The following is a 23,821-nucleotide window of genomic DNA, read 5'->3' on the forward strand; positions in this document are numbered from 1 at the left end:
TTGAGTCTTTCTGACCAGTAGGCAACATGGGATCATGAGTGCAGTATCTCACCCCACAATAGCAGTTTCAATTTAACTCGTTATGCTTCTTTTAATTCAAGGGGTTTTGTTCAGTTACTTTGGGCGGCACGGTGGCTCAGTGGTTAGCACTGCTGCCTCACAGCGCTTGGGACCTAGGTTTGAGTTCAGCCTCAGGTGTGAAGTTTGCACATTCTCCCTATGCCTGCGTGGGTTTCCTCCGGGTGTTCCGGCTTCCTCTCACAAACCAAAGATGTGCAGCTTAGGTAAATTGGCCGTGCTAAATGTCCATAGTGGTCAGGGATGTGGGGGTTAGGTGCAATAGCCAGCAGTAAATATAGAGTAATAGGGTGACCACTTATTCTGGGTGGGTTACTCTTCAGAGGGTCAGTGTGGACTTGTTGGGTCAAAAGCTCTGTTTCTGCACTGTAGGGAGATATAGAAAATAGAATATTACAGCGCAATACAGGCTCTTCAGCCCTCGATGTTACGTTGACCTGTGAAACCAATCTGAAGCCCATCTAATCTACACTACTCCATTCCCGTCCATATGCCTATCAATGACCACGTAAACGTCCTTAAAGTTGGTGGGTCTACTGCTGTTGCAGGTAGTGCGATCCATGCCCATACTCCTTTCTGATTAAAGAAACAACCTCTGACATCTGTCCAATGTATCTATCGCCCCTCAATTTCAAGCTATGTCCCCTCATGCTAGCCATCACCATCTAGGGAAAACCCATTGATTTTCTTATATGTCTCAATTAATCATCTCTCAACCTTCTTCTCTCGAATAAAAACAGTCTCAAGTCCCTTAGCCTTTCCTCATAAGACGTTACCTCCATACCACGCAACATCCTGGTAAATCTCCTCTGAACCTTTGCCAACACTTCCACATCCTTCCATAATGCAGTGACCAGAAGAGTACGCAATATGCCAAATTCAGCCGGTCCAGAGTTTTGTACATCTGCAGCATGACCTCATGGTTCCGAAACTCAATCCATCTACCAATAAAAATTAACACACCTTATGCCTTCTTAGCAACCCTATCAGCCTGAGTGGCAACTTTCAAAGATCTGTGTACATGCACAACGAGAACTCTCTGTTCATCTACACTGCCAAGATTCTTATCATTAGCCAGTACTCTGAATCCTGGTACTCCTTCCAAAGTGAATTACCTCACACTTTTACACATTAAACTCCATTTAAACCTCTCAACCCAGCTTGCGGCTTATCTGTGCCCCTATGTAGCCTACAACATCAGTCGTCACTATTCACGACTCTACTGACTTTAATGTTGTCAGCAAACTTACTAACCCATCGTTCTATACCCTCATTCAGGTCATTTATAAAAATGACAAACAGCAATGGATCCAAAACAGATCCTTGCAATACACCACTAGTAACAATTTCTGATCTGAACCACTAAATCACCCACAATCCTACACCTCCGTATTTTGTGTAATAGCCCACCTTGGGGAACCTTATCAAATGCCTTATTGAAATCCATATCCACCACATCAACTGCTTTACCTTCATCCATCTGTTTGGTCACCTTCTCAAAGAACTCAATTAGGTTTGTGAGGCACGAACTACCCTTCACAAAACCATGTTGACGTAAGAATAATCAACTTATTCTTCTTGAGATGACAGTAAATCCTATCCTTTATAACCCTTTCCAACACTTTACCCACAACCAAAGTATGGCTCACTGGTCTATAATTACCATGTTGTCTCTACTCCCCTCCTTGAACAAGGGAACAACATTTGCTATCCTCCAGTCTTACGGCACTATTCCTGCAGACAATGACGACATAAAGGTCAAAGCTAAAGGCTCTGCAATCTCGTCCCTGGATTCCCAGAGAATCCTAGGATAAATCCCATCTGGCCTATGGGATTTATCTATTTTTACATTTTCCAGAATTGCTAACACCTCCTCCTTGTGAACCTCAATCCCATCTAGCCTCAGAGCCTGTATCTCCGGATTCTTCTCGACAACATTGTCTTTTTCCAATGTGAATACTGATGAAAAATATTCATTTAGCACTTCTCCTATCTTTTCTGACTTCATGCACAACTTTCCACTACTATCCTTGATTGGCCCTAATCTTTCTCTAGTCATTCTTTTATTTCTGATATACCTATCGGAAGCTTTAGGGTATTCTTTGATCCTATCCGCCAATGACTTCTCATGTCACCTGCTGGCTCTTCTTAGCTCTCTCTTTAGGTCTTTTCTGGCTAACTTGAAACTCTCAAGCCCCCTAACTGAGCCTTCACATCTCATCCTAACATAAGCCTTCTTCTTCCTCTTGACAAGAGAGGTTGTATGATTTACAATATATATTCTCAAAAATGTATAACGTAAATCAGCAGGAACACTAAATTGGTAGTGAGGCAGCACTGATCTGTGTAATGCTATGTCCTGCCAATAAACCCATTGGCAAGGATAAGAATGGTCTTGTTTTGTCCGTCACCAGCTAGCTTGGATCCATTTAATGGCACATGCTGAGTAGGACACATCAATAATAAGAAAATAGCTGGACCAGAGAGGGTAAACTGTTGCCCTCATTTGAACTGCCCCTAACTGTTTCCTCTAGACGTGGGGAATTATAATCAGAGCATTAGTGTTTGAGTATAGTATTGCCTACCCTGGGCCACAACCAATATGGCTTGAGGGATTTGTTGTGTTAAAATTGATGAAATAGACAAGCAACCAATTTAATTCACTGATTTATGAGACAGTTGATACTGGGTTAATTCAAGGGTTAATGAAACAAGGAGGAAGGAAATTATCTGAACAGAACTCTAAGGGGACATCAGGTGGAGATAGAAATTGCTGGAGAGGTTCATGAGGCAGGTTTGGAGATTTGCTAGAGCTACTCGGGAGGATTTAAACTCCAGGGTTGGGGGGAGGAGGGCGGGGAGGAAAGAGATGAAGACATCAACCTGAGACTGATACAGTTGAGAAAAGAAATGAGTCAAACAGTTAGGGCAGGTAGAGATAAAGCAGAGAACGAGATAGGACTGATAAACTATATTTATTTCAATGCAAGAGGTCTAACAGGGAAAGCAGATGAACTCAGTGCATGGTGAGGACCATGGGACTGGGATATCATAGCAATTACAGAAACATGGCTCAGGGATGAGCAGGACTGGCAGCTTAATGTTCCAGGATACAAATGCCACAGGAAGGATGGAAAGGGAGGCAAGAGAGAAGGGGGAGTGGCAATTTTGATAAGGGATAGCATTACAGCTGTGCTGAGGGAGGATATTCCTGGAAATACATCCAGGGATGTTATTTGGGGTGGAACTGAGAAATAAGAAAGGGATGATCACCTTATTGGGATTGGATTATAGACTCCTAATAGTTAGCAGGAAATTGAGAAACAAATTTGTCAGGAGATTACAATTATCTGTAAGAATAAGAGGATGTCTACGGGTAAGTTTCCAAACACAAATTGGAACAGCCATAGTGTTAAAGGTTTAGATGGTGAGGCATTTGTTAAGTGTGTACAAGACAATTTTCTGAGTCAGTATATGAATGTACCTACTAGAAAACTTGCAAAACTTGACCTATTCTTGGGAAATAAGGCAGATGACTGAGGTGTCAGTGGGGGAGCACTTTGGGGGCAGCAACCATAATTCTATTAGTTTTAAAATGGTGATGGAAAAGGATAGACTAGATCTAAAGTTGAAATTCCAAATTAGAGGAGGGTAATTTTGACTGTATTAGGCAAGAACTTTCAAAAGTTGATTGGGTGCAGATGTTCACAGGTAAAGGGATGGCTGGAAAATGGGGAGCCTTCAGAAATGAGATAATGAGAGTCCAGAGACAGTATATTCCTCTTAGGGTGAAAGGAAACGCTGGTAGGTATAGGGAATGCTGGATGACTAGAGTAATTGAGGTCTTGGTAAAGAAAAAGAAGAGGCACATGTCAGGTCTATACAGAATAGATCGAGTGAATCCTTAGAAGAGTATAAAGGCAGTAGGAGTATACTCTAAAGGGGAATCAGGAGGGCAAAAAGGGAACATAAGATAGCTTTGGCAAATAGGGTTAAGGAGAATCCAGAAGGTTTTTACAAATATATGAAGGACAAAAGGGTAACTAGGGAGCGAATAGAACCCCTCAAAGATCAGCAAGGCGGCCTTTGTGTGGAGCTGCTGGAGATGGGAGAGATACTAAACGAGTATTTTACATCAGTGTTTACTGTGGAGAAGGACGTGGAAGATATAGAATATAGGGAAATAGATGGTGACATCTTGAAAAATGGCCATATTACAGAGGAGGAAGTGCTAGATGTCTTGAAATGCGCAAAGGTGGACAAATCCCCAGGACTTGATCAAGTCTATTCTGGAAGCTCAGGAAGTGATTATTCAGCCCCTTGCTGAGATATTTGTATCATGGATAGTCACAGGTGAGATGCTGAAAGACTGCAGGTTGACTGGAGGTGGTACCATTATTTAAGAAAGGTGATAAGGACGATAGACCAGTGAGCCTGACGTCACTGTTAGGCTAGTTGTTGGAGGGAATCCTGAGGGACAAGGTTTACACGTATTTGAAAAGGCAAGGATTGATTCGGGATAGTCAACATGGCTTTGTGCGTGGGAAATCATATCTCACAAATTTGATTGAGTTTTTTGAAAAAGTAACAAAGAGGATGAGGGCAGAGAGGTGGATGTGATCTATATGGACTTCAGTAAGGAATTCAACAAGATTCCCTGGTTAGCAAGATTAGATCTCATGGAAGACAAGGAAATCTCGCCATTTGGATATCGAACTGGCTCAAAGATAGAAGACAGAGGGTGGTAGTGGATAGTTGTTTTTCAGACCGGAGGCCTGTGACCAGTGGAGTGTCATAAGGATCTGTGTTGGGTCCACTACCTTTCATCATTTACATAAATGATTTCTATATGAACGTAGGAGATATAGTTAGTAAGTTTGCAGATGACACCAAAATTGGAGGTGTAATGGTAGGCGAAGTAGCTTGCCTCAGATTACAATGGGCTCTTGATCAGATGGACCATTGGGCTAAGAAGTGGTAGATGGAGTTTAATTCAGATAAATGTGAGGTGCTGCATTTTGGGAAATCAAATTTTAGAAGGACTTACACACTTAATGGTAAGGTCCTAGGGAGTGTTGCTGAACAAAGAGACCTTGGAGTGCAGGTTCATAGCTCCTTGAAAGTAGAGTTGTAGGTAGATAGGATAGTGAAGGCATTTGGTATGCTTTCCTTTATTGGTCAGAGCATTGAGTATCGGAGTTGGGTGGTCATCTTGCACCTGTACAGGACGTTGGTTATGCTAGTTTTGGAATATTGCGTGCAGTTCTAGTTCCCTTCCTATCATAAGGATGTTGTGAAACTTGAGAGGGTTCAGAATAGATTTACAAGGATGCTGCCAGGGTTGGAGGATTTGAGCTATAGGGAGAGGCTTAATAGGCTGGGGCTGTTTTCCCTGGAGTGTTGAAGGCTGAGGGGTGACCTCATAGAGGCTTATAAAATCATGAGGGGCATGGATAGGGTAAATAGACAAAGTCTTTTCTTTGGCGTGGGAGATTCAAAACTATATGGTGTAGGTTAAGGTGAGAGGGATTAGATATAAAAGGGAACTAAGGGACAACTGTTTCACGAAGAGGGTGATGCAGGTATGAAATGAGCTGCCAGAGGTGATGGTGAAGGCTAGTACAATTGCAGCATTTAAAAGGCATCTTGATGGGTATATGAAGAGGAAGGGTTTACAGGGATATGGGCCAAGTGCAGGCAAATGGGACTAGCTTGGGTTGGGATATCTGGTCAGCATGGTCGGGTTGGACTGACGGGTCTGTTTCCGTGCTATACATCTCTATGACTCTATAACTCTAAATACATACATGTCATTTGTGTTGAAGGGTTGTTGTCAGGTGGTGCAACAGGAAATTTTTGCATAACAGGATTCCACAAAAAAAGTAAAATAAATGGAACAAATGATTTGCTTTCTTTGCTGTTTGAACTATGTCTTGGAATCTTTTTGAGACAGTAGAAAGGGCATTGATTTAATAGACAGCAGCTCTGGCAACACAACGCTCCCTCCAGGCAGGACTTGACCTGGATTATGTTCTCATGTGTCTGATGTTGGTCCTAAACATGCTCGCTCATTGTCCATTTTCCAGACAGAGACTGACAGTTTATTTGATGTTAAGAGGATCAATGTACCTGGGATTGTTGCAGCTAATGTTAAAATTCATCCATAAGTTTATTGTAGCTGCCTTGAGGGGCTGAATGGCCTATTACTTTTCCCATTTCTTATGCTCATAGTTTTTGTTGACATGTTGACATGGAATATTGTGTGCAATTCTGATCACCTCACAACAAGAAGGATGTGATAGCACTTGAAGGGGTACAAAGGAGATCCAATAGCATGTTCCTTGGGATGGAGAATTTTTTAAAAAATTAATATCTTGGATGAGGGCCTGCTGGCTAGACCTGTGTTTATTGTCCATCCCAGGGAACTGTTAAGAGTCAACCACATTGCTGTGGTCCTGGAATCACATGTAAGCCAGACCAGGTAAGAATGATAGTTTCCTCGCTAAAGAACTGTGAACCAGATGGGCAATGTACACGGCTTCATAGTTATCATTTGACTCTTAACTCCAGATTTTATTGAAAACAAATTCCACCATCTGCCACGGCAGGATTTAAACTCGATTCTCCAGACATTATCTGGGTCTCTGGATTAATACCACTAGGCCATTGCCTAGCTCATTTGAGCGTTAAGAAGAGTCTAGACAGGCTTGCATTGTTTTCTTTAGATTAAAGGAGGCTTAGGGGGAAATGATTGCAATGTATAAGATTATGAGGTATTTAGACAGGGTGAATAAAGAGCTGATGGCCCCATGATTGAGGTGTCAAACATGGGAGGATACAATTTTGGGGTCAGAGACAAGAGATTCAGAGGGTATTTCAGATAAAAAAAAGTCTTTTCACTCAGTTGTGGGTGGGGTGGTGATGGTAGGAATCTGGTACAGATTGTCTGGGAAGGTAGTGGTTGCCAAAAACCTACAACTTTTAAAAAATATATAGATGAGCACTTGAAATATAACATTCAATGATATGGGGACACTGCAGGAAATTGGGATTTGTGTGCCTTTAATAGTAGTTATCGTCAGTGCTGATTCAATGGGCCAAAGGGCCTATTCTGTGCTGTATGAAATTCTGACTTTTTGACTGTATGTTTTATTGAATCGATGAATTCCCACCAAGTCACAATATATGCAGTTCTTTCCACCTACATCCCTTTTATTCATTGCATCGATATTAAGACATATTGCCCAGCCTGACTGGACACTGCTTCACCTTGCACAGTCTCCTATTCCTCCCTTAATCTTGTTGCTTTTAAAACACAAACTAGTATCTCCCCCTCTGACTTAATCAATGCCAACAGGACCTTAGATCTTCATAAAGGGGATTTCTAATGGTGAACAGTGAGGCAAGCAGGTAGACCAATGGCGTAACAGTGAAGGAGTGAAGAAGAATGTGCATTTGTATAATCTTGACAATCAAGCTTGGAGCTGTCAAGTTTCAAAGATTCAAAATGAATTTTGTAAGACAGTTGATAAATGCAAGTTGAACTTTGAAGAGATGAGGTTGTTGACTTTCTCACTGAGCTGGTAAGTTTGTTTGCAGACAAAGTAACATCATTACTCACCAGTGAAGTGTGGGTGTTCTCGCCCAATTGCAAATTAAGTGGCTCAGTTCGCTGAGTGGGTGGTGTTGTTTCTGGTTTTCTTCATGGTTGGTATATGGGGGCTAACTCTACATGTTTGTTGATGGACTTCCAGGTTGAGTGCCACACTTCCAGCAATGCCCATGCACGTCTTTGTTCAGCTTGTCCGAGGATGGATTGTCCCAGTCGAATTGGTGTCCTTTGTCTATGCATATGGGCACAAATGATAGTTGAGCGTGTCTCTTGCTGGCTAGCTGGTGTTTGTGTACCCTGATGGTTAGTTTTCCTCCAGTTTGCCCTTTGTGGCAGTATTTACATGGTATTTCTATATAATGTTGGTTCTATTAGTTGTGGATTTGGGATCTGTGTACTCATCAATAGATGTCAGTGTATTTGTTGGTTTGTGGGCTACCATGATACCTAGGGATCAGAGAAGTCTGGTGGCTATTTCCAATATATCCTTGAAGTATGGCAAGATGACCAGTGTATCCAGATATGTTGTGTCTTCCTGTTGTGTAGGTACTGACAGATTTTGGGTAAGTGTTGTTTTTGAAGATACTGTATAGATGTTCTTCTTCAGCTTTGCACAGCTCCGGGGTGCTGCAGTGTGTTATGGCTCACTTAAACAATATTCTGATTAGCTTCGTTTGTGGGTGTTGGGATGGCTGCTGTGGTAGTTGAGTACTTGATGTGTATGGGTGGCCTTCCTGTGTGCACTGGTCTCAAGGTCACCAGTGGCCTTGCACTTGATCATCATGTCCAGGAGGGGAAGTTGGTTGTTGTTCTTTTCTTCTTTGGTGAATTTTACATCAGTGAGAGTCTTGTTTATGAGTTTATGGGTTTCTTCTAGTTGAGCACGTTTAGTAATGACATAAAGGATCCTCTAAGTTTAGGCTGGATAGTGGGAAGGGTTGTCTATTGTAGACTTTGCTTTACATCTTCTACTATTAATCCTGATATTGGTGATCCCATGGGTGTTCTGTTGATTTGCCTATATAACTAACCATTGAAGATGAAGTGGGTTGTGAAGTACAGATGTGCTAGTAGTGTGTTTGCTTTCTCAATGTATTGTGCCCTGTTTATTATGATAGCCTTGCATCCTTTGTGAAGCAGTTGGATTACAATGTTCTTGTCTTTCCCGAGCCCTTCTTGGGCATTCCTCTGTTAAGGGTGTTCCATTCACTCATTTTGCTTAGCGGTGGGGATGTCAACTGCTGGAATTCTGGGTTTCTTCTGTGAATCCATGTAAAGACTGCCACAAACATTACATAGGGCAAACCAGATGAGAACTAGCCATCAGGGTACATGAACACCAATTAACCACCAAGAGACATGATCAACTATCAATTGTGTCCACACACGGACAAAGAAGGACACAAATTCGACTGGGATAACATATCCATCCTAGGACAAGCCAACCAAAGACATGCTTGAGAATTCCTTAGAGGACTGGCAATCAACCCAGAACTCCATTAACAGACATGTAGAGTTAGACCCCCTACACTAACCACTAAGAAATGACACCAGAAATGGTACCACCCAGCTCAGCAAACTGGGACATATTAACAAGCAGAAGAGAACACCAACACTTCTCTGGAGGTGCACTGATGAGTTTACTTAGCATGGTGACAAAAAGTCTGCAAACAAACTTACCAGCTCAGTGAGAAAGTCAACAACCTCATCTACAACCTGAGCTACCAATCTTCTCAAGAATTTTGAAGACATGGCAATGGAAAACAGACTGACCAAGGAAAGTTAAATAATGTTTTGCCGTAGTTGGAACATGAATTACCCCAGCGTGAAGGAAGTTGAAAATAGTTGCCAGCAATCCTCACTAATAAAGATGAAAATTCTTCAGGGCTGTATTTCCAGATCATATGATTGAGTCCTATTCCCATGGATAATGCACAAGAGAGAAGTAAGTATCAGGATTTGTTGTGACTTCCGCTTTGTAACTTTTACATCCTCCTGATAGAGTCATAGAGATGTACAGCATGGAAACAGACCCTTTGGTCCAACCTGTCCATGCCGACCAGATATCCCAATCCAATTTAGTTCCACCTGCCAGCACCTGGCCCATATCCTTCCAAATCTTCCTAATCATATACCCATCCAAATGCCTTTTAATGTTGCAATTTACCAGCCTCCACCAATTCCTCTGGCAGCGCAGCCTCTCCGTATAGTTCAAATGCTCCAACCCTGGCAATATCCTTGTAAATCTTTTCTGAACCCTTTCAAGTTTCACAACATCTTTCCAATAGGAAGGAGACCAAAATTGCAAACAATATTCCAACAGTGGCCTAACCAATGTCCTGTACAGCCGCAACATGACCTCCCAACTCCTGTACTCAAAACTCTGACTAATAAAGGAAAGCATACCAAACACCTTCTTCACTATCCTATCTACCTGTGACTCCACTTTCAAGGAGCTATGAATCTGCACTACAAGGCATCTTTGTTCAGCCACACTCCCTAGGACCTTACCATTAAGTGTATAAGCCCTGCTAAGATTTGCTTTCCCAAAATGCAGCATCTCTCATTTATCTGAATTAAACTCCATCTGCCACTTCTCAGCCCATTGGCCCATCTGGTCCAGATCCTGTTGTAATCTGAGGTAACCCACTTCGCTGTACACTACACCTGCAATTTTGGTGTCATCTGCAAACTTACTAACTGTACCTCTTATGCTCCATCCAAATCATTTATATAAATGACAAAAAGTAGAGGACCCAGCACCGATCCTTGTGGCACTTCACTGGTCCCAGGCTTCCAGTCTGAAAAACAACCCTCCACCACCATTGAAAAACCAGAGCTTGGCTTAATTAATGACACTTTTTGCTGACACTGAGTCTAGAAAATCCAATCCAGGACCTGAGCATGTGATCAAGGTTGCAGTGCAATGCTTAAAGGAATGTCATCATGTCAGAGATTATAATCTTTGCATGTCACATTTACTCAGCTTTTTGATTCAGGTTGATGGTGGCATGGTAGGTCAGTGGTTAGCACTGCTGCCTCACAGTGTCAGGGACCCAGATTTGATTACAGTCTCAGGTGATTGACTGTGTGGAGTTTGCACATTCTCCCCGTGTCTGCGTAGGTTTCCTCTCGGTGCTCCAGTTTCCTCCCACAATCCAAAGATGTGCAGGTTAGGTGAATTGGCCATGCTAAGTTTCCCATAGTGTTAGTTGCATTAGTCAAAGGGAACTGGGTCTGGGTGGGTTACTCTTTGGAGAGTCGGTGTGGACTTGTTGGGTCAAAGGGCCTGTTTCCACACTGTAGGGAATCTAAACTAATCTATTCAGCAGGTTTGATGGGTGGAATGGCCTCCTCCTGCCTCTTTCCTACACTTCTGTTGTGTGGCAAAATTCAAAGAAGGTCAGACAGTAAATAATTTATTACCTAGTGCTGTAACAACAATGGAATTGAAGAATTAACCAGCCATGGTGCCTGAGCTTGGTTCTGACCACTGAAAACAATGTTCTACAACCTCAGCACGTTGAGAAAAGTCCATATAAATTTCAAATTTGCAAAGAGATAGAGAGAGAAAAAGAGAGTAGTGTGGGAAAAGAGAGCAAAGGTAGAAATGAAACAAAATTACCTGCACATTTCACAAAAGAGACCTGAATATCCAGCACACACTGCTTTTCCAGACTTCAATACATCAGTAGGGCCATTGTGCTTTGTGTCCTTGTTGTGAAATCCCTTCACGTCATATTCTGCAAAGATATTAAAAATTGGCTACTTTCACTTCCAATTTTAACAAGGAATATATGGTAATAGAATTATTTGTTTCTTTAATGTTCCACAGAAATCCGAAAATATTGACAAAAACTACACTCAGGAGCACCTAGAGCATTGCCACCTGTAGAAAGCTCACTTGTTACTATTACAGGAAGGCATACAGTGAACGAGAAAGTTAGATAATAAACTGTCAAACACAGAATTAAATCTCAGGTGACAGCAACTTATAAGCAATACACGTATAAATGACTTATGGAGGTTTAAACTACGTTTTTGAATTATGAAAGACAATAAATTTTATAGCACTTATCATACCTTTGAGAGGTGTTGAAAAGGATTTTGTACAAATTACTTCTGATGTATTGATATTTTGGTGTTGATAGACACAACAGATTTTGTGAAGGTAAAGGCATGTCCATTTAAAAATAAACTTAATTACTCCATGGTGGCTCACTGGTTAGCACTTCACAGAGCCAGGGACCCAGGTTCGATTCCAGCCTGGGTAACTGTCTGTGTGGAGTTTGCACATTCACCCAGTGTCTGCATGGTTTCCTCCCACAGTCCAAAGATGTGCAGGCCAGGTGAATTGGCCATGCTAAATTACCCATAGTGTTAGGTGCATGAGTCAGGGGTAAATATAGAGTAGGGGAATGAGTCTGGGTGGGTCTTCAAAGGGTCGGTGTGGACTTGTTGGGACAAATGGCCTGTTTCCATACCGTAGGGAGTCTAATCTAATTGGGAGAGGGGAAAATTTCTTTGCCCCCCTGTTTGCAGGTTACAAATGTAACTTTGTATTTGCTTGAAGCGCTATTTCAAGGATCTTTACAAGTTATAGCTGGATAGGTGACTCTGTTAAATCAGCCACCTCTAAAAGGTAGAAAACCTGTGATTAATTTCTTTTTAAGTATGATGCAAGGACATAATTCTGACAGAACAGATGTTCTCCTGCAATAAACTACATTCATCTTTCTTTTTCCTACCACATGGAGACAAGGCCCTTTGGCATAAACTGGTCTCTGCCAACCAAAATTTCCATCCATGTTAACCCCCTTTCTCTGCACTGGGCCCATATCCTTCTAAAACTTTCCTATTCATGTATTTGTCCAAATACCTTTTAAATGTTGTTAATGTATCCACCTCAACCACTTTCACTGGCAGCTCATTCCATATACGTATCATCCTCTGTGTAAAAACGTTGCCCCCCAGGTTCCTTTTGATTCTTTGCCCTCTTATCTTAAACTGATGCCCTCTACTCTTTGAGTCCCCAGCTCTGGGAAAAAGACTGAATGTATTCAGGAGAAAATGAGGACTCCAGATGCTGGAGATCAGTGTCATAGAGTGGAGTGCTGGAAAAGCACAGCCGGTCAGGCAGCATCCAAGGAGCAGGAGAATCAATGTTTCGAGCATAAGCCCTTCATCAGGAATGAAAATTGTGTCCCGGGGGGGCTGAAACACAAATGGGAGGGGGATTGAGCTGGGGGAATGTAGCTGGAAATGCAATAGGGAGATGAAGGTGGGGCTGAAGGTGATAGGTTGGAGAGGAGGGTGGAGCGGATAAGTGGGAAGAAAGATGGATAGGTAGGACAGTTCAAGAGGACGGTGCCAAGTTGGAAGGTTGGATCTGGGATAAGGTGGGGGAGTGGAATTAAGGAACTTGGTGAAATCCACGTTGATCCCATGTGGTTGGAGTGTCCCAAGGCGGAAGATGAGGCATTCTTCTTCCAGGCGTCAGGTGGTTAGGGTTTGGCGGCGGAGGAGGCCCAGGGCTTGCATGTCCTTAGCAGAGTGGAAGGTGGATTAAAGTGTTTGGCCACAAAATGGTGAGATTGTTTAGTCCGAATATTCTAGAGATGTTCTCTGAAATGTTCTGCAAGTTGGCATCCTGTCTCTCCAATGTAGAGGAGACCACATCGGGAGCGACAGACATAGTAGATTACGTGTGTGGAAGTACAGATAAATTTGGATGTGGAAGGATACTTTGGGGCCTAGGACGGAGGTGAGGGGGGAGATGTGAGCACAGGTTTTGCAATTCTTACAGCAGCAGAGGAAGGTGCTGGGAGGGCAGGGTGGGTTGGTAGGGGGCATGGAACTAACAAGAGTCATAGAGCTGTACAACATGGAAACAGACCCTTCAGTCCAACTCGTCCATGCCACCCAGACATCCTAACTTAATCTAGTCCCATTTGCCAGCACTTGGACCATATCCCTCTGAACCCTCCTTATTCATGTACCCATCCAGATGTCTTTTAAATGTTGTAATTGTACCAGCCTCTACCACTTCCTCTGGCAGCTCATTACATACACACACCATCCTCTGCATGAAAAGTTGCCCCATAAGTCTCGTTTATATCTTTCCTCACTCAGCCTAAACCTATGCCCTCTCATTCTTACTCCCTCACCCCAGGAAAAAGACTTTGTCTATTTATTCTATCCAAGCCCCTCATGATTTTATTAATCTCTATAAGGTTACCCCTCAGCCTTCAACCCTCCAGGGAAAACAGTCCCAGCCTATTCAGGCTCTCTCTATAGCTCAAATCCTCCAACACTGGCAAAATGCTTGCAAATCTTTTCTGAACCCTTTTAAGTTTCACAACATCCTTCTGATAGGGTAATCAAAGATAGAGAACAGGAAGAATTTCTGGCTGTAACAGCTGCCCCTTTTTGACATATTTTAGGTGTTGGAGGTGATTTTCTCAAATTCCATGAGCAGCATTTACTGTTTTATATGCTGTTGCATTGTTTTGGAACTTTGAAAAAAAAAGTCAAAACAACAACAGTTTTAAACGGGAGAGGAACATACAAAGGAAGCACATGGTGAGGGCAGTGCAGGAGAGAGAGAGAGAGAGAGAGAGAGGAAGAAACCCACATTGCTAACTGAGAGTTAGCAGTTACTGCCTTTGCTGTTGAATACATGTATTGTTGGACACCGGAGTGCGTCTGGGAAAATTAAAAACAGTGAAATTCACAACTGATCTTGGAGGAACCTATTTGGAGAGGTCACAGCACAGAAGCAGATAAGTGAATTTTAAGCGTGGCCTTAAAATAAGTCTACAGCAGTGAGTAGAGTGGGTTCTTTCTTGATTACATGTTTTATTGAGCTATGTCTCTTGATTAAACTTTAAATATATATGTCATAAGTATTAATTTAACCTGGAGCAGTGTTTTGTAGAGGAATAAGACAGTTCTATTTCCTGGGTCTGTAGATTGAAAGAAACAAAAATTGCCTTTAGTAGCTGAACATGCTCTTCTTGTCGGATATGGAAGTTTAGGGAGAGTTTATGGATTACTGAGGATTATATCTGCAATAAATGCCATTGGTTGCAAATCCTATCAGATCAAGTGGATCGTTTAGAGAGGCAGATAGAGGCAATGAGGAATTTACAAGGGCATGGGGATATGATGGATGGCAATTATGGGAAGGGGGGAAAGTCTCAGATACAGTCACATAGACGGGTTAACTCCAGGAAAGGTAAGAGCAGTCGGCAGGTAGTGCAAGAATCTGCTGCGGCTATCCCCATTTCAAACAAGTATGCTGTTTGGAAAATGTAGGAGGTGGTGGACACTCAGGGGTATGTAGCACAAAAAGCCACATTTCTGGTATTGAGACTGGCTCTAATGTCTTGAGAGATACATCAGGTTTCAAGCGATCAATTGTGTTAGGGGACTCTCTAGCCTGAGGTACAGACAGATGTTTCTGTGGTCAGCAGTGAAAAATCAGAATGGTGAGTTACTTCCCTGGTGCCAGAATCAAGGATGTCTCAGAGAGGGTGCAGAATGTTCTCAACACATTGGAATCAACAACATAGGAAGGGAAAAGATTGAGATTCTGAAGGGAGATTACAGAGAGTTAGGCAGGAATTTAAAAAGGAGGTCCTCGAGAGTAGTAATAAATGGATTACTTGCAGTGCTACTGGAGAGTGAGGGCAGGAATAGGAGGATAGAGCAGGTGAACGCATGGCTGAGGAGCTGTTGTATGGGAGAAGGATTCACACTTTTGGATCAATGGAAGCTTTTTTGTGGTAGAAGTGACCTGTACATGAAGGACGGGACTAATAAACTGGCAGGGAGATTTGCTAGAGCTGCTTGGGAGGAATTAAACTGCTAAGATGGTGACGGGGGGGTGGGTGATGGTAGTGTAGAGAGCCAGGGAGATAGTGAGGAAAGATTTCAAATGCTACAGGAAGGACAGAAAGGGAGGCAAAAGAGGAGGGGGAATGGCATTTTTGATAAGGGAGAACATTACTGCTGCACTTAGGGAGAATATTCCTGGAAATGCATCCAGGGAAGTTATTTGGGTGGAACTGAGAAATAAGAAAGGAATGATCACCTTATTGGGATTGTATTATAGACCCCCTAATAGTCATAGAGAAATTGAGAAACAAACTTGTAAGGACATCTCAGCTATCTGTAAGAATAATAGGGTGGTTATGGTAGGGGATTTTAACTTTCCAAACATAGTCTGGGACTGCCATAGTGTTAAGGGTTTAGATGAAGAGAAATTTGTTAAGTGTGTACAAGAAAAGTTTCTGATTCAATATGTAGATATACCTACTAGAGAAGGTGCAAAACTTGATACTCTTGGGAAATAAGGCGGAGCAGGTGACTGAGATATCATTGGGGGAGCACTTTGGCGCCAATGACCATAATTCTGTTAGTTTTAAACTAGTGATGGAAAAGGACAGACCAGATCTAAAAGTTGAAGTTCTAAATTAGAGGAAGGCCAATTTTGATGGTATTAGGTAAGAACTCTCAAAAGCTGATTGGGCACAGCTGTTTGCAGGTAAAGGGACGGCTGGAAAATGGGAAGCCTTCAGAAATGAGGGAATGAGAGTCGAGAGAAAGTATATTCCTGTCAGGGTGAAAGGAAAGGCTGGTAGGTATAGGGAATGCTGGATGATGAAATAAATTGAGGATATGCTTAAGAAAAAGAAGGAAGCATATGCCAGGTATAGACAAGATAGATTGAATGAATCCTTAGAAAACTATAAAGGCAATAGGAGGCATTTAAAAGAGAAATCAGGAGGGCTTAAAAGGGGACATGAGATAGCTTTGGCAAATAGAATTAAGGAGAATCCAAAGGGTCTTGACAAATATATTAAGGACAAAAGGGTAACTAGGGAGAGAATAGGGCCCCTCAAAGATCAGCAAGACAGACTTTGTGTGGAGCTGCAGAAAGTGGGGGAGATACTAAACGAGTATTTTACATCAGTGTTTACTGTGGAAAAGGACATGGAAGATATAGAATGTAGGGAAATAGATGGTGACACCTTGAAAAATGTCCATATTACAGAGGAGGACGTGCTAGATGTCTTGAAATGCATAAAAGTTGGTAAATCACTAGAACCTGATCAGGTGTACTCTAGAACTCTGTGGGAAGCTAGGGAAGTGATTGCGGGTTCTCTTACTGAGATATTTGTATCATCGATAGTCACAGGTGAGATGCTGGAAGATTAAAGGCTGGCTAACTTGGTGCCACTGTCTAAGAAAGGTGGTAAGGATAAGCCAGGGAACTATGGGCCAGTGAGCCTGACATCAGTGATGGGCAAGTTGTTGGAGGGAATCCTTAGGGACAGGATGTACGTGTATTTGAAAAGGCAAGGACTGGTTAGGAATAGTCAACATGGCTTTGTGTGTGGGAAATCATGTCTCACAAACTTGATTGAGGTTTTTGAAGAAGTGACAAAGAGAGTTGACGTGGGCATAGCAGTAGATGTGATCTGTATGGACTTCAGTGAGGTATTTGACAAGGTTCCCCATGGGAGACTGGTGTGCAAGGTTAGATCTCATGGAAGAAAAGGAGAACTTGCCATTTGGATACAGAACTGGCTCAAAGGTAGAAGACAGAGGAGGGTGGTGATGGAAGATTGTTTTTTAGACTGGAGGCATGTGACCACTGGAGTGCCACAAGGATTGGTGCTGAGTCCACTACTTTTCATCATTTATGTAAATGATTTGAATGGGAACATAAGAGGCACAGTTAGTAAGTTTGCAGATGACAGCGAAGAGGGTTACCTCAGATTACAATGGGATCTTGATCAGATGGGCCAGTGGGCTGAGAAGTGGCAGATGGAGTTTAATTTAGATAAATGCGAGGTGCTGCATTTTGGAAAAATAAATCTTAGCAGGACTTATACACTTAATGGTAAGGTCCTAGGGAGTGTTGCTGAACAAAGAGATCTTGGAGTACAGGTTCATTGCTCCTTGAAAGTGGAGTTGCAGGTAGATAGGATAGTGAAGAAGGCTTTTGGTATGCTTTCCTTTATTGGGCAGAGTACTGAGTACAGGAGATGGGAGATCATTTTGCGGCTGTGCAGGACATTGGTTAGGCCACTATTGGAATATTGCATGCAATTGCGGTCTCCTTCCTATTGAAAAGATGTTGTGAAACTTGAAAGGGTTCAGAAAAGATTGACAAGTATGTTGTCAGGGTTGGAGGATTTGAGCAATAGGGAGAGGTTGAATAGGCTGGGGCTGTTTTCCCTGGAGCATCAAAGGCTGAGGGGTGACCTTATAGAGATTTACAAAATCATGAAGGTAATGGATAGGATAAATAGACAAAGTCTTTTCCCTGAGGTGGGGGAGTCTAGAACTAGAGGGCATAGGTTTAGGGTCAGAGGGGAAAGATATAAAAGAGACCTCAGGGGCAACTTTTTCATGCAGAGGGTGGTGCATGTGTGGAATGAGCTGCCAGAAGTAGTGGTGGAGGCTGGTACAATTGCAACATTTAAGAGGCATTTGGATGGGTATATGAATAGGAAAGGTTTGGAGGCATATGGGCTAGGTGCTAGCAGGTGGGACGAGATTGGGTTGTGATATCTGGTCAATATGGACAAGTTGAACCAAAGGGTCTGTTTCCTTGCTGTACATTTCTATGACTCAGTAACCCACTGAGAGGGTGTGGCAGTTAGAGCAGTAATGACATGAATGGTTAAAGAATAGTATTGTTCACAGCCTGAATGAATATGTTCTATGTGACATTTTTACAATTGATGAAATGTAACTGTTTTATCATCTTTTATCAGATCACACATTTATATTCAAATATGAAACAAGTGATTGAATATTGGAATATTGAGAGTAGTTTTGGGCCCTGTATCCAACGAAAGATGTGCTGGTGTTGGAGGGGTCCACAGGAAGTTTGCCAGAACGACTCTATGGATGGAGGGCTTGTCATACAAAGAGCAGTTAAGGACTTTGGGTCTGTACTTGATGGAGTTGGGGGATCTGATTGAAACGTACAAATAATTCAGAGGCTGGATAGAGTGGATGTGGTGAAGATGCTTCCTCCACTAGGAGAGACTAGGCACAGCCTCTGAGTGATGACTTTTTGGTCCTGTGATGAGGAGGAATGTCTTAGCCAGAGGGTGATGAGTCTGTGGAACTCATTGGCGCGGAAATTCTTGATTTGTAAGAAAATCAAAGGTTATGGAGAGAAGGCAGAAAAACTGGATTGAGAAACATATCAACTATGATTGAATGGTGGAGCAGACCCAATGGGATGAATGCCCTAATTCTACTCTTATATCTTATAGTCTTGTTGATAAATATTGCTACGTCAAATAATTATCTAGTTTTCCCATAAACAGTGTAGTCTGCATATCCCTTGTGGCGAATCATTCCATGTTCCAATATCCATCAGTGTAAAGACATTCACCTCAAACTCTCTACTTACTGTGCATTTAAAATTGATGACATCAGACTGTGAACCAAAGGAAATAAATGCTTCCCTATTGATTCTGTCGTAACCTTTCACAATTTTAAACACCTCTATTTCCCAGTAATTATTCTCTTTCCCTTGCACTGATGGAAATCGTTTCAGTATCTTATGACATTCTTCTTCACAATAGATTCCCCTGTGACATCTTCCTGAGTAATCTACAAATCATGGAATCAGGCAATCATTCTGGTTCAGGAGGGAGCCATTCAGTCCATTGTGTCAGAACTGTATTTCCAAATGAGCACTGCACTAGTTGTCACTTCTTTGCCACCTCTGACCCATAATCTTCCTTTTCACATTTTTAAGGTTTATTTATAGTAGACCCCTTGTATAATGGGGCACAATTTATTCTGTGGTGGTCCAAACAGACATTTTTTTGACCAATTCATTGTTTTTATTCAAGATTCTATTCACCACTTAGTCATGAGTTAGTGATTAGCAACTGTTCTTTCAAACGTTTATACATCCTTTGTTCTTCAGTATATTCACTGTAAGTGTGTCCTCTCACATTACCTTACAGAAAGTTTATTCAAACTAAATTGTTTTTCACTTCTCTGAACCTTCATGACAGGCACATTTGTCTTTGAAAGTTCAATATCCCTTTTAATTCTGACATTAAACCTACAATGGGATTGCTAGTTCCTAATTGCCCTCCCTCTTAAATGTGCTGTTTGGCCAACTAGTGTGAGAAAATCCTTCATCATATTTCTCTCCACACCCATCCCTTCCTCAGACACCATTGTTAGTACTTTCCTTCCCCAGTTCGTCGATTGGCCTGTAAGGGAATCAAAGTTAGACTCCACTTTTGACAGCTTGAGTCTTATTCTTTATCTTGTATTTTTTTAAAATCCCTTTTTGTACTATATCATGGACATTATCTCCCAAAAAATTGTTTTCCTTCCTGATAATAGCTTTTCACTTTTTTCAGTTCAGTTTTATGATTCAATTTGACAGATTTATTTGTTTTGCTCCCTCACACCTAAATGTTGTTCACCCTTGGTTCATTCTACTTTAACTGCTCCGTAAAGTGTCTCAGCAGGAACAATGCTGCCATTTCAGTTCAAGTGAAGACCCTTCCTGCAGCACAACTGCTCCCTGTTCCTCAACTGTTTCTGTGATCACAAGGCTTTCCCTCGTCAAACTGGCACTGTGCAGTGAAGTTCCTGATTTTCTCCTCATCAACCTGTGATACAGAGGAGTCTAGAGATTATTACCACTTAATTCTTCAAATTAGATCTTAAACTTAAGAGCCCAAACATTTTCTTCTTTTTGTCACTGGTTTCAACATGACCTTTTATGGTTGACTGCTCTCCCTCCCTCTCCAGAAGTATCTCCATGCCTGTGACTTCCAACTTGTATGCAGCAATATGCCATTTGCAATCTTAATCGTAACTGTAAAAACAATTGTTATTCACCTGGCTCTTGAATCTACAAATTATCTGCTATTCATCTAGTCTGCCTGTCTCTCACTATACCTCTGCCAGTTCTTTACCACAGGAATGCTCAGGAACATTCTACATATTCTTCATACAATCACTAAGTGGGATTTCACCATGTACCCTTCCTAGGGGATGAGACATTAGACTGCGTGGGGTGGCTGCTGTGCCCATCACTGACCTAGCACCATAGGTATTTCATCAGTAGCAGTGCTGGGTTTGGGTGGCCTGTACACTGTTGAGCCAACACCCCCTCCCCCAACCACTACCACATACTAATTCCTCATACTGTATACCCAACAGTGATCATTGAAGGGTGGAGGCACAGTGGTATATAGGCAGGAGTGAGTTGTCCTGGGAGTCCTCAGCATTGACTCCAGACTCCCAAAAAATCTCATGGCATCAAGTTAAAGAGGGCAATCCTGTTGATTACCATGTTTTCCCTTTCCACTGATTAATCTGTATTCTACTGTATTGAATACGAGTTGGAAAGAATACAAGTGTACAAAGGATACAAAATGCAGTCTGCCTGTGGGATCACCAAGATTGCACTACTTGTGATCAAGGCAGCTAAAATGGTGTTGAATATTTCTACTAGACTGAGCTGTGACAATTGGTGAGACAATAATCAAGACAATGAAATTTACTGGATACACAGTAATCTACTTGTTGAAGGTGCATCTTCCTGTGACAATGTTGACATGAGTACCGAGGTGAATTTCTATCTTCACATGAAGAATATCTTTCATTGCATGTGTGACGCTACCATGTGATACATAAAACTTCAAACAAATCCAATGCAGGAAGGCATGCCAGGAGCAGCACCAGGCATACCTGAAAGTGAGGTGTCAACCTAGTAAAGCTACAAAATAAACATTAATGTCAGACTGCAAAACAGAAGTGAGAAATCATAGACATAGTCTCAGAGAGTGTAGCTCTGTTGCCCTGCTATATCCTGTCACGAACAGGTAATTAACCCCAAGGAAGAGCTTCCACAAATATTCCAATCTATAATGATTGTGGATCAGTGCCAAAGACAATGTTGAAACATTCATAACAATTTTCAGTCAGATGTACTAAGTAATGATACACCCCAGCCTCCTCCTCCCAATTCAATTCACCCCACCTGACCACAAATGGTTAAAACAATAGCTATAGACTCTAACAATATCCTGACAATAATAGTGAAGATTTATGTTCCAAACAATCTTTGTGTGGGACATTCCTAGACAAATTGCTCCAATATAGCTCCGTGCTGGTTTTGCATCTACCCAACAGATTGCCCAGGTATGTCCTAAACACAAAAAGCAAGAGAAATCCAACTACTGCCACCCTGTCAGTCTACTCTCGATCATCAGTAAAGTGATGGAATCATGAAACCCCTACAGTGTGGAAGCAAGCCATTCATCCCATCGAGTCACACCCAGAACTACTCCTTCATCCGCCGTGGCTAATCCACATAGTCTGCACATCCCTGGACACTATAAACAATTTTGCGTGGCCAATCTCTCTAATCTGCAATTCTTGGATTGTAGGAGGAAACCAGAGCACCTGGAGGAAACCCATGCAGATACAAGAAGAATGTGCAAACTCCACACAGATGGACATCTGAGAGTGGAGTCGAACCTGGGTCCCTGGCATTGCGATGCAGTAGTGCTAGCCACTGAGCCACCATATTACCCCAAGGTGTCATTGGCAGTGCTATCCAGCAGCACCTGTGCAGGAATAACCTGCTCAGTGATGGCCAGTTTGAGTTTAGCCAGGGCCATTCAGTTCCTGACCTTATTACAGCCTTGCTACAAGTATGGACAAATAAGCTGGATTCCTGAGGTGAGGTGAGAGTGACAAAGTTTCACATCAAGGCTGCATTCAACCAACTGTGACACCAAGGAACTCTAACAAAACTCAAGTCATTCTGTACCAGGAGGAAAATTCTCTGCTGATCAGAACAATATCTGGCTCGAACGAAGATGGTTGTGGTTGTTGGAGGTCAGTAATCTCAGCTCAAGGACATCTCTGCAGGTGTTTCTCATGGCAATGTTCAAGGTACAAATGTGTTCAGTGTGTTTATTTGAAAGGTATAACCTGAAACATTGACTCTGTCAACTACTGACAACCGTCTACAACAACTCACCAAGACTTCTTGACACCACTTTCTAAACCCTGTGGTCTACAACACTGAAAAGGACAAGGCAGCAGATGTTTAGGAATACAATTCTGACCTTGAACTATGCCACTATTCCTTCAGTGAAAATCCAGGAACCCCTCCATTTCAGCATTGTGGATTTACCTACTGCAGTGGTTGAAGAAGGTAGGTCACCACCATCTTTTTGAAGTCAGTTAGGAATTTGCAGTAAGTGCTGGCCCAGCCAATCACCCTTACATTCTATGAATGAATCAAACTCCAAATAGTACAATGCAGAAGCTCATGCTACGTGCAGTGCATGTTTTTCTGAACAGAGATTCACGGTCATAAATGCACTGTCTTTGGTCATGGAGATTGATGATGATTCACCAATTGCTGTATGCACACATCATTAGCTTACCTGCAGAAGAAATCTTATGTCTAACTCTGTAACTGAAAGATGTCAAAACTTGTGATCTGCAACACTGCAGATGTTTAGGAATACAATTCTGACCTTGAACTATGTCGCTATTCCTTCAGTGTCACAGTGTGAAAATCCAGGAACCCTCTCCATTACAGCATTGTGGGTCTACCTACTGCAGTGGTTCAAGAAGACACACCACTAAGAAACCACAAGAAACAAATTCTTCATGTTCACTTCACTTAAGCACTAATTACCGAAAAAGAGATGTTGCGACCTTTCCCAAACCTAGACCTTTATAAAATTAGGGCGGCACGGTGGCACAGTGGTTAGCACTGCTGCCTCACAGCGCCAGAGACCCGGGTTCAATTCTTGACTCAGGCGACTGACTGTGTGGAGTTTGCACATTCTCCCCGTGTCTACGTGGGTTTCCTCCGGGTGCTCCGGTTTCCTCCCACAGTCCAAAGATGTGCGGGTCAGGTGAATTGGCCATGCTAAATTGCCCGTAGTGTTAGGTAAGGGGCAAATGTATGGGTGGGTTGCGCTTCGGTGGGTCGGTGTGGACTTGTTGGGCCGAAGGGCCTGTTTCCACACTGTAAGTAATCTAATCTAATCTAAAATACCATATTTAGTTTCTCCCAGCATGTGCTAACTTTCTATTCGC

General features: G+C 42.3%; 1 protein-coding gene across 1 annotated transcript in view; it reads right to left on the reverse strand.

Annotated features, from left to right (window-relative positions):
* ky (kyphoscoliosis peptidase) overlaps positions 1–23,821 on the reverse strand; it is a 41,952-nt gene that overhangs the window by 12,406 nt on the left and 5,725 nt on the right. The window contains exons 3-4 of the mRNA XM_060833973.1: positions 20,283–20,358; positions 11,316–11,433 (exon numbers count right to left, since the gene is read on the reverse strand). Coding sequence (XP_060689956.1) covers positions 11,316–11,433; positions 20,283–20,358 — 194 coding nt within the window. The remainder of the gene's footprint in view (positions 1–11,315; positions 11,434–20,282; positions 20,359–23,821) is intronic.

Source organism: Hemiscyllium ocellatum, chromosome 13 (genome assembly GCF_020745735.1).
Source record: "Hemiscyllium ocellatum isolate sHemOce1 chromosome 13, sHemOce1.pat.X.cur, whole genome shotgun sequence".
NCBI classification, from domain to species: domain Eukaryota; kingdom Metazoa; phylum Chordata; class Chondrichthyes; order Orectolobiformes; family Hemiscylliidae; genus Hemiscyllium; species Hemiscyllium ocellatum.